Raw genomic sequence first — 12,091 nt, 5'->3', positions numbered from 1 at the left:
AATTCTGTCGTGATTAATTTTCAGGTAACCTAAGCACACATTAAAATCCTTTTCACAACATTAATAAGAAAGTTAGAAGCGTTCAGTCAAAAGATCTGTCATGAAAACTTAGCATCAGGGAAGAGAAACAGTCAAAACTTGCCATAAACATCATAATAAAGCGGTATTACTGTCAAATGTTTCTGTGACAGTTTTGTGAATAATTTATTTCTCCTAACGTTCAGTTTAGTCTTTTATTAGACTGAATCATTCATCTTACACCCTGCCTGCTGGTTGTAGTCATTTTTAGACAAGCTGTGAGATGAAGAGGAGCAAGTTACTGTGAGGGAGAGAAAAAAATCAAAGGGCAACAGAAGGCAGTGGTGTTTTTCTGACATCAAAGCTCAGAGTGAAGCTTTAGAAATGAAAGAAAATGTTTGGATGAATTCCTTTGGGGGTATCATGGGTAAAATCAGAGCTAATGCAAAGCCACTGATGCTCGCGCGGCACCATTATAGAAAATCAAAACATTGCTAATTCTGCCAATTTCCCAAACTCGCTGACACAGTGCAAACTAAATATAATGCATCTTCAAATGGGTGTTTCACAGTGAAAACGCTGACAGAATAAGGGCACTTGTACTAATGAAGATTACACTGTTTTCTGGCCTGCATAGCAGTCATCTTTCTCCGTGGATGGTTAGGCTCTGGTTTAGTCTGTGCAAATATGAATTTAATAAATGTGATGACAGATGACAGGCACATTAATAAATGTCTCATACCACCAGCATGTGAAATAGCAAAGTGACCACATGGTTTTACAGAGCTGCTGTTTGAGCATTAACAGACATCGGTGCAGTCAGTGCATGCTGTGTTAAGCAAAGACTGTATATAAAGGATGGACTGAAAACGAAGCCAACTGAGAACCTGCATTATTTTCATGGCCAACGGAGGGCAACTCCTCTCTTTGCAAAAAGAAATGATCATTTATCATATCTCAGTGTAACAAGAAACTACTGTGTGAGCGTACATGGTCCTTGGATGGAAGCTTGGACACTTTGACAGGTGTCCAGATACATCCTGCAGCCAGCCTGTTTCTGCTAGGTCTCTCAACTAGAGTCACTGAGCTACACCTCCCTGCTGAGTTTGCGCTGATGGTGCCTTTTAAAGCTTTTAATGGATTATCAGAAACATCCTGTTTCATTCTTATGTTAGAAAAAAAGGAATATTAGATACTGGGAGATTTAAAAAATGTGATGATATCGAGTAAAGTCCCCAAACAGGCTCTGTTATATAAGCCTAATGCATCATGACTTCATGCACCTACAGCATACTTTCAAAATCAATGTTTTTGGAGCGATAAAGGAATAGGGAAAAGAGTCCTTGGAAGTTGTTTTTTTTAGCAAGACAGTACAAAGATAAGACATAAAAGCCTCTAACGGTAGCCAAGAGCAGCACAGGTCTGAGTAAAAATAGCCCTGAAACGAGTCCAAGTCGTTACAAGAGTTTCTGAAATCTGACTCTAAACCAAGACCGCTCCAACACAACAGCCCCGTCACTGAGAGCTCAAAGCGGCAGCTTTCCAGCATAAGATGCTGCTTCCAGCTAGTTTCATCATTAATCAACACGTACAGTCAAATGACAAGATGTCTAGAACACACGCCATCCGTGTTTGATGATTTCACTTTTTACTTGCTGGTTTCGTGATGTGTCGTGACCCAAGTAGAAAGCAGCCTCAGTGTGCCATAAATAAAATATCAAATTTCTCACTGAATCTGCTTTCTTCGCACAGTATAATGTAACTGATGTCATCATTCGGCATTTGATCCTGTTTTTACCTCAGCCAACTTTGAAGACATACAGTCCACTATCATTACACCCTTAATCCCTGCCACTTACCTCCTTCAGGAGTTCTCTGGTCTGTGAATAGTTGTCCTTGTCTGAGAAGATTTCTGACAGTTCCTCATATTTCCTCAACGCCTCTCTGTAAAGTAACCAGATCAGTAAGATAAAGACTGATTTGTAGTCTTATATTATTCAGTCTACTAAAATATAATGAAGATCATTTGTGCAAGCTTGAGCTTGAATGACGTTAGCCAGGCACAGATTTACTGTTATTGTATTGCATGATATCCCATATGAGATAATATGAAAGGTTTTTTTTAAAAGACAATATCATAGAAAGAGACACCTGAGGTAATTTAGAAATGGAGTTAACATCTAGTTTGAACAGCAGGCAGTTACATCCCAGAAAACTAAGAACAACTGATGCTATAAAATAATATTAAAACAGCGATGGTGCAGTGTGTGCAATATGAAGTTATATCTGGATCATTAGGGGGTCCATTGTCCCTGTTGGGGGGACACTCCCATAGGGCTTAAATCTGGGACTCGGATGAGAGGTGAAATGTCTTCAAGCAACTTAAAGAAGTCCAGACGCTTTCCTTTCCAAGTTCCTTAGCCTTCTCTAAATATGGTTGTTTTTGTAGTATGTAAATAAATTATATAAAATTATATATTTTGTAGTCTTTGCCTGTTTTTTCAATGAATAAGAATTCTTACAAAAAGTGCTCTAAAGCAAAAAGCTTTAACTATCTAGCAAAGTAACACATCAGCCGTCCGTTTGATTCCAACTCCTAAACCAGTTTCCCACCTGCACTGCAGGCCTGAACGTTTCTCAGCAGTACCCGCACGTCTGACTCAGCTGACTCAGACATTCAACAGTTTAACCTGCCTGGTCCCTGTGAGCATGTGGGAGTCTTTGTCTCCTCCAGCTCGGCATTATTCCTATCCAAAGCCAAACTGATTTTCAAGAGGGGCACGTCTAATTATCGAGAATGTGGAACACCTTTGTTTCTCTCAGGTTCAAGAAACTGCAGCCTGATACCTGAGACAGCACTGGTGCCATTCCTCGATTACCATAAAGAGCCTTGTTTACCCATACTAATTCAGTATTGTCTACTGCACTGTACATCCGAAAGTACTTAAAACTGGTGATACTGTTTTAAGTATTACAATCCAGATGTATGTCCGACTTTAAGATTTAGTGCACAAAACAGACAAAAATAGTTTGAATGTATACTTATCCAATTATTTTTTATTTTCTATTATTAATGAAAAAGATAATAAAAATGAAAGAATGCACAATATTCCTTTCTTATTTTGCACTTCAGACCCCTAATATAAGATGTATAAGCATGATTTTATATTCTGATATTTATAAAAACATTTAAGGAGAGGTGGTTCAGCATCTGACAGGGATGCCTTCTGGATGCCTTCTGGTGTTTTGAGTAAGTTCAGCTGGGAGGAGACCTCAGGGTAGACCCAGGACATGATGGAGAGATTACATTCTTGGGAATGCCTCTGTGTCCACCCAGAGGAGATGGAAGACGAGGTTGGAGAGAGGGAGGTCTGAGTATCTCAACTTAGACTACAGCCCACCGTAACCCAGACCCAGACAGAAAACGGATGGTTGGATGGATGGATATACTTAAATAAACTAATATTTGAGACCAGCTGTTCATGCTGCTGCTCCAATACTTAACATGAACCTGTTTAGAATGATCACCATAGCCTTTAAATGCCCTTGTTTCGAGCTGTAATCCTGCACTTTTCCTCTCTTAGATTGTTTTCCACATATTTGATTATAAAGCCTCTGCACTAAAACAGGGAGTACTGCAGCCTCAGACCTGTCGGTGTCCTGCCACGTCTTCCTCAGCCGGTGGATGGGGTTACTCTTGAGGGCAGACACAATAGCGTACAGCGAGGAGAAGTTCTTCCTGGCTCGACACGCCTGTTGAAAGAACGTACAAAGACAAATACCACCGTTTGCATCTCATGGTATAGTGTAACTGAGAACACTTGTGGATGTGGGTCTGCCGAGTATTGAGTTACGCTGTCACCTTGATGTGCTGAATAATGGATGCTGCTAAAGGGGTTTGTCTCATAACAAACATAGGGTGAGACCGGAACGCCAGGTTTCCAGCAAACCAGAGGAAAAAAGGGAGAATTAAAGCTGGAGGCCATAGCAGACAGGGACACGATATGTTTCGTGCTTGTGTGTGTTCGAGCAGAGCTTGTCATTGCTGCAGGCAATTTAATATTTTAAAGAAGCTGAGTGATCTGCACGGTAACTCTAACACTGCTACAGATTTCACTTAATCCACATTTTCTCTTTCACAGTAAGCAGATGCAAACGTTTCCCATTGCCCAGAGGTCGTACATCACATTGTTTGACTCAGCGCTGGTGTTACTGGAAGAGCTCATTTCCTACCCTATTTGCTCCTCGTGTACAGACACATACACCAGGAGCACTTAACACTTACATGCAGTCCAAAAAAATGCTGGTTTTGAAAAATATCTCATTTGATCTTGAGGTAAACATATATTTTTGTTTGGAGTTGCTGGAAAATGGAAAACAGAAAAGAACATTTCTTTGGCTGTGTAATGATTTTGCACCGTTTCTCAAATATCCTGTTCATATCAGTGAAACACAGCTTAAAAAACACCTAAAAAACAACTTATGGGTTCGATTTTCTGGGTTTGCTTTCTAATTCATTTCTCCGTGAGGGGAATTTACCCTGAAAAACAATATTAACTCTGCATTGCATTCTCAAAAAAATGCACCAGAGGTTTTTTTGTTATTTGTTCCTCATTGATGGAGAGAAGACTGTGACATAACGTGTGGTGCTCACAGCTATGGATTAATATAAAAGTATAACCAGAATCCTAGCAACTGTGACTTTGCCATGATTTGTGCAGAGTCAGAGCTGAGCATACGATTACAGTTAGAGGATTACTGAAGGATTTAAAGCAGGCTTGAGGTTTTTGGATGCCTTGAAACTCCAAGTGGAATACAGTTAATAGTTTAATTTCACAGAGACCTCAATTTCTTATTGAGACTTATTGAGATTGATACAAAATATGTGTTTGTTGCATTGAATTTTATATATTATATATTGTGACTTCATTCTACTGACCTCTGCCACGCTGATCCATTTCTCCAGCAGTCGGGCTCTCTGCTGGCTCCGCAGTTTTGTCGGCCAGAGGCAGGATGCTAAAACAGCATTGGCCAACTTGTTGAACTGACGCACAGTGGCACGGACTGACCAACAAACTCCTTCCCTCCCCTTCTTGTCCCTCTGAGACCACAACGATCCGAGGCAGTGGTACGGGACCAGACGGACAAAAAGCTCCTGAAAGAGGTGAGAATTACAACTATAACTAAGATCTGTAAAAACTGCTTACAAATCATTGATTAAACAACATAAACTGAACTCAGAGGTCATTCTATTTAAATTTCCTTATGAAAACATTTGAGATTCTGAGAGTGGGACACTTCTCTTTCTCTTACTTCTGCGTATTTTAATCAAACTGCTGTTTGAAAAGTATCAATACAAAAAACAGGATTAAGACAATAAAAAGCAGATTGAACTCAAACTGAAAGCACACATAGTTAGTAAATGTTTGAAACGATCACATAAGTCTCCGGGGACTTAAGGGGCAATCGTGGCTCAAGAGTTGGGTGTTCGTCTTGTAATCGGAAGGTTGCCGGTTTGAGCCCGGCTCGGACAGTCTTGGTCGTTGTGTCCTTGGGCAAGACACTTTACCTACTGCCTACTGGTGTTGGCCAGAAGGGCCGATGGCGCTATATGGCAGCCTCGCTTCTGTCAGTCTGCCCCAGGGCAGCTGTGGCTACAACTGTAGCTGCCTCCACCAGTGTGTGAATGGGTGGATGACTGGGTGTATAAAGCGCTTTGGGGTCCCTAGGGGGGACTAGTAAAAGCTATACAAATACAGGCCATTTACCATTTAAGGAGTGCAGTGTTTTACATTTTGTCACCACAGGTCATTACTTAGAAAGTGTTCTGTCTTCAGGGTAAACTCACAGTCTCTATCATGGTGAGCTGCTCGGCAATCAGCGCTCCAGAGAATCCAAGGATGCTGGTAGGTTCAAACTTGGAGGCATCAGGAGGAGGGCTGGTGAAACTGGTTTGATCTGCAAATAGTGACACTGATCAAGTAAATGTGCATCAGATTGTTCAGAGCTGTGGTGACTATGGGAGAAATAAGCAGCTGAAATGGGGGTTGTGTAGCAAATTAGCACAAAACTGAAAGGAGTAATTGTTACTGTTTGTTTTAATTACTTTCTGAATCTTAGCTTTGGAATAGGTATGTCAGCATTGCTTCTGATTTAATAGTTGTTGAGATCTTTCACTGACAAACCAGATGGAAAAAGCAGTAACTAAAACCTTTAGTTTTCATAATAATGTTCAGGATATCTGGGAAAAATTATGTTATGTTCAGAGAAAATAATTTTAGGTGAAAATAGTCACAACAAATCCAGATTGTATATATTTCCATTCTTGCAGTCTCCATTTGATTTCAAGTGAGAAGAAATATATATTTCTTGATGACCTCACTGAACAAGGCCATAACACTGTCATTTAAATCCCAGTTAAAACACAGACCTTTATGGGTATCTGGGAGCAGGGCTTTCTCGCTGAGCTCCTCGGCTATCCTGAGGAAGCGAGCGCGGAGATCAGCAGCAGATGAGGAGTCATGAGGGAGGAGGGGAGCCAAGCGTAGCAAGCGAGAGGGGTCCCCCAAACTCTTAAAGTCTTCAGGATACTCTGACAGCCACGTGCTGAACACTGTACACACTGCTCTGTAGGGATAGAGACATGGAGATAAGGATGGGAGGAATTAAAGAAAAGAAAGGGGAACGACTCGAGAGGCTGGTGCAAGAACATAAAAGAAATAACACATTTTCTGCCTTGCAACTGAAAAGACTAATCCTCAGATTTATTCTAGTGTTTGCTAAGATTGCATGTGATATGTGACCGGTCTGCCTGTGCTGGATGACGGAATGAGATTGGAATCGATTGGATATATTGATATTTTTCAACACATCTAAGAAGTTTCCAATAAATCACCCTCTTCAGGCGTTTAGACAAGAATAGCAGATTAGACATGAGCCTAGTGGACCCAAAGGGTCAAGATTTTAGTTTGAAGGACAAGTCTGCTTACAAGAAGTGGTACAAAAGTAAGTCTGCCAGTGGCACCGAGCACCTCTGCAAAGAAAGACGCCCCAGTTATCATGAAACTGGCTGGAATTCACCAGGCAGGCACTTACGAACAAGCTTGACTGGAGCATATCTTATACAAGCTTTTTGGAAAATTCAAAACACTTTTGGATTTCAGTTCATTAGTGTGTCCTTGTAAAACGGACATTTAGCAACAATTCTCAGATTTTACAGCTTGTTTTCCTTTACTTACTCTCTGCAGAAAGAGATTTATACCCCAGAAAAAGCTTTTAACTACTCTTTGTTTTGTGCTCACGCTGATTTTAATAGCAGCAGCTGTTGAAATGATGTGTAACATGAAAGTTTCTGTTTCAGTTTTTGAAAACACCCTGAGTGGTAAAAAATAATATTCCCCTTAAAAAAAAAGAATGAAAGAAAGAAGCAAAACCGTTTGCAGCAGTTGTTGTTATGGCATGCAGATACTAAAGTAGCTCAAGCACTCGAAAAGATTTTGGTTAGCTATTCAAAAACTCACTTGTTAAAAGATTGTCTTATCTGACTTCTCTCGCTGTCCCCGGGTGGGTTCTCCAGCCTGTGAACAAAAAACGAAAAAATCATGAAGCAGAAAAAGAAAACCAGCTTGAAAGTATCATTCAGCTTCAGATAGCTGCATCTGCTGTATCATAAATAGCACTTCAGTTTTCCGGTGGTTTTATATATGACTTATTTTTCCAAAGATATTTTTTCGCAAAGGCTTTGGTGTTTACATTCCTGCTGATTCTCTCACTCTCTTTCCTGTTGCATCTTTGGAAAATTTTAGGTGTATCACATATAAACTTCCTTTATTTGGTGGAAGGAAATTCCACAAGCAGTTTTCTTATTTTGCTGAGTAATGTTTCTAAGAAGAAGAACTAAGCTGCAGTTATTTTAAATCAGCACACAGGTGCTTCCTGCTATGTGAAATGTCTTTAACTTTACAAGTATTTTAGAAATCCCTGTTTAAAAATGGCTTGAAGACGAATTGCAAAGCCACAATAACACCTGTGTATCTTGAGAAAACTAGGTGTATAGTTTTGAATCATAAGCAATGAACTGAACTTTATTCTTTAGCTTCTTATTTAGCAGTGGCTAATAGGAAATGAGGCTCACAGGCTGTGTTGATCTTGAAAAATCCTAACAACTAATCAATGGATTTCCATGACAAGACCTTCCAGGATGAATCTGAATGACTGTTAGCTTCCTGGCTTTGTTTTTAGTGTCATCTGTGTCAAAACTTTCCTTTTCCAGTAAAAATCTCTACAGGATGGATTGGTTTCTGTTTCTATTAGTATCCATGTATCCTGTCAACCAATCATATTTGTGTTGGCTTCTGCTCTATGCAAGGGAAAAGTCAATGTGGAGAATCTGAAAAGCTATGATGACTGAGCTTTTTATTTGGCTTTAAAAAGTTGTCAACAGTTAGTTAGCAGAAAACAAGCATCAGACCAACAGGAAGATATCTGTTACCTGGATATCCACCAGATAACAGATCTGGATAACAGCTCCATATTTATCTCTGGAGGGACTGTAATCAGTTTGGTAACACATGACTTTTCATCTGACACAATCGTCAGGTCAAAGTTAAACTCCAATATGTTTGTGTTTAGTAAAGGTTTAAAACTCTCTAAAACTAGGATACAGCTCAAACTTTTTGTTTTGGAGACTTTTTTTTTTGCATGTTGTATATTTATACAACATGCAAATAAAAACATGTAATAGAATATGATGTTTTAACATTTTCAGTGTGATAAGAATCAAAGCGTACTATGCCTCTATGTTGTCTCATGTAGCCGCTGTGCTTCACGTGCATCAGGAGCTGCTATATGGTTTCTTTGATCTTACTGCCTTTTAAATTCTTTTTCATTTTAATGATCACAGCTAAAAGTCTCCTACCTGTCACTGAGGATGTCCAGCACTCTCCCCGTGGTGGTGAAGGATCGATAGGTGGAGAGAAAGATGGTGATGAAGGAGGAGTCGCCCATACAAAATGAGTGGAGGAGGTGGAGCACCAACTTCTCTTCTGTGCCTGCTTTCACACACTGGGATTTGGAAACTGTGGACTGGAAGAAGATGGGAAAGAAATGAGATCAAAAGTGAGGAAAAAAGAAAGAAACAATGTTACTGCAACCCCCACAAACCTCTCATCTCAAATAGTTTACCCAGTCAGTCACATTAAACTTACCATTGGACTGTTGGGTCCACCATGGTGCTGCTTGACAGTAACTGTGTAGATCACCCCATCCTCCTCCTCCTCCTCCACCACAGTGGGCTGTAGACCAAAGACAGACAGTAAAGACACTGTTTATATGAAGATTTCTGCTTATGACTAATGCATACTTTGAAGTTTTTAAAATATATTTAATAATGAGTGGCAGAAATTGTTGTTAAACCATTAACTGAAACGAACAGACGTACATGATCAGACAGTTTAATTTTTAAAAAATGGAGATAAAATCTTTATGTTTATCTTATCTTTATGGTTATTGTGTTCCTTTATGGAACAACAACAACAGTGTGTGAAATCACACTTGTTTGAACCAGTGCAAGAAACAGTCCAAATTCATCAAGCTGCAAATGCAATTCAACCAAAGAATTTCTTTTGTATTCCACTTTGGCTAATTTGCAACTCAGATGGGACATGAAACAATCCAGTTTAACCTCAGGGACAGTCCCTGACACAGTCACCCTACTTTATACTGGTACTAGCTCACAGGCTGTGAATCCCCATGCAATGTGAAACCCTTACCAAATCTAGAGGACAGTACCAGGTAGTCTTCATCGGAGAGGGCTCCGCCTGAGAAAGAGAGACACACAAGAGTCAAAACCAAATCACATGTCTTAGCTATTTTATTAGAGAATTTAAAAAAAAGACCAAACTGAGAGTAAAACACGTATAATCTACTTTGTTCTCCTTAAAATGATGAAGCACAACCCAAAATACACCAGGCTGCAAAGGTAATTCAACCCAGAATTAATTTTAACCTAATTTGCAACTGTTGGGAAAAGTCACGCAGCGCTGCTTCTAAACATCTTTCCCTGGACTGGGACACATGCACAATAATGACAGGCTCATCTGAATAATCCAAAGTCTGTTATGCCCCATACACTAAAGGTGTCTATATCAAATTGTGCAAAGCATTAAAATGTTGAACCAAGAGTTTTTTCCAACCAACAGCGTGTCTGCCACAGAAAGACAGAAACATTCCTAATAGAAAACACAGAATAAGACAGCACTTGCAAACAAAAAACACTTGGCACCATTACTGCATACTTATTAACTACATATTGACACAAACAGCTCTTGGATAGTAGGATCCTGCAGCCATGTCATGTTGCAGACACTGCATGACTCACAGCACATTTTTAGAGAGAGAGGAGAAGAAGCCTGAGACATGCGGTGACACTTCAGAGACATTTTAATACTGTCAAAACAGCCGGAGAGATAAAAGGCAGATGACCTTTGATTGCAAAGAGCTGTTTTAAATGCATGTGTGATTCTGCAGATTAAAAGAGTATTTCTATTTCATTTAACCTAACACAGCTGCTCAACTGCAACATTAGTTAATGCAAATACTTGCACTGGAGATTAAACATTTTGCAATAAAAGAAAAACATCTGATTTTGGAAAACACTGCTCAAGTTTGAATGAGGGTTTCAATGAGGTGTTTTAGCTTTTCTATACAACATTTATCTCATAAGCTTTGCAAATGGTTTTATGTAACTAAAACTTTGAGATGATAAGTCATCCAACAGTACACAAAAAGCAAAGATTAAAGTCTAAAAATGAGTGCAGATGTAGCAATTCTAACTCACATCCAGCTGAATCTCTGACTGATCCTGTCCACATGCCAATAGTGTCCTTTGGTCAGACGCTGAACACATTGCACACAAACTCTTTGAATGTGTTTGTGAATGAGTGAATGAGAGGTAAATACTGCAAACTGATAAGATTAAAAAAAAAGGTCTGTTTTACCATGCAGCAGATTTTTTCTTTGCTTAGTCTCATTCATTATTTCACTAACAAAGTCATTATTCTCTAGACTAACTTGCTTAAAGATGTATTAAATACCTGGGCCACTGACAATAAAATTCAAATAATTTCACAAAACATAGGCAGGTCACACTGATCATCGGTTTTTCAGTGAGTGCTTTTTATGTTTTTTATGCTACACATTTAGACTTTACCACTAACAACCTAATAAAACAGTAGTTCAGACATTATCAGTAGCAGGGGCTGTGGATGATCATACTTACCATTATGCTTGAAGTACTATACTTAAATAATACTTTGAATTATGAAGTCATAATCAATATTTTACACAGAATTGGTCATTTTGCTTGAAAAAAAAAAGATTGCATTCCCTTTGCACTCCTTTTTAGTGCATAAATCTGATTTATATCTTTACAGTTTGAGTTAAAGATAGATGACTTAGCATGTGGTTTGATATAGGCATAAATAGGTGATGTAAACAAAGTTGTTTTTATTTTATTTTTATTGCTTTTTGATAGTGGACGTTTTCACAGCAAAGGAGCTGTCTGTGTATTTTAAAATGTCAGTTGGTTTTAACCTCATGCCGCATAATTTGTAAAGGGTTGGCCTGTTCTGTAGTTCACATTTGGATCAAAGCATTTAACTAATACACCGATAAATATCACTTTACCCTGACGCTTTCACAACTGTAACTTTTTCCACAATAAAAAATGCATGAGTAAAGCACTGAGTAAGTCTTACTGGGTGTCTGCTGAAATCTCCAAACCTATTAGAAAGCGTATATTCATCATGAGTCAACAGGCAAAGGCAAAGGAAACACCTTGGAGACCCACTCTGCTAACAAAAACAGCAAAACACGCCGGCCTCGAAAGCTCCTGTTTGTTAACCACACAAACAGAAACCTGACTTACATTTTCATTCATTTTTGCATGTCATCTCTTTCATATGCAAACTTTCAAAGTCACAGTATAAGCCAAGAATCATTCCCAGGATGGTATAGATGGCTTGTATTCCCTTCATTAAACCAGCAGTGTAATTATTTGTAAGAAACCAATGCT

At 39.1% G+C, this 12,091-nt stretch overlaps 1 protein-coding gene across 3 annotated transcripts in view; it reads right to left on the bottom strand.

Moving 5' to 3' along the window:
* Window positions 1-12,091, bottom strand: part of rgl2 (ral guanine nucleotide dissociation stimulator-like 2) — a 32,064-nt gene that overhangs the window by 8,005 nt on the left and 11,968 nt on the right. For all 3 annotated transcript variants that reach the window (XM_042221322.1, XM_005923700.3, XM_005923701.3), the window contains 9 exons: window positions 9,789-9,836; window positions 9,225-9,311; window positions 8,936-9,102; window positions 7,539-7,595; window positions 6,449-6,645; window positions 5,867-5,976; window positions 4,958-5,173; window positions 3,668-3,771; window positions 1,878-1,962 (listed from right to left, as the gene is read on the bottom strand). In XM_042221322.1, coding sequence (XP_042077256.1) covers window positions 1,878-1,962; window positions 3,668-3,771; window positions 4,958-5,173; window positions 5,867-5,976; window positions 6,449-6,645; window positions 7,539-7,595; window positions 8,936-9,102; window positions 9,225-9,311; window positions 9,789-9,836 — 1,071 coding nt within the window. The remainder of the gene's footprint in view (window positions 1-1,877; window positions 1,963-3,667; window positions 3,772-4,957; window positions 5,174-5,866; window positions 5,977-6,448; window positions 6,646-7,538; window positions 7,596-8,935; window positions 9,103-9,224; window positions 9,312-9,788; window positions 9,837-12,091) is intronic.

Source organism: Haplochromis burtoni, unplaced genomic scaffold (assembly GCF_018398535.1).
Source record: "Haplochromis burtoni strain Fernald_Lab_line unplaced genomic scaffold, NCSU_Asbu1 Contig_64, whole genome shotgun sequence".
Lineage (NCBI taxonomy): Eukaryota > Metazoa > Chordata > Actinopteri > Cichliformes > Cichlidae > Haplochromis > Haplochromis burtoni.
This window is presented reverse-complemented; position numbering and strand designations above follow the sequence as displayed.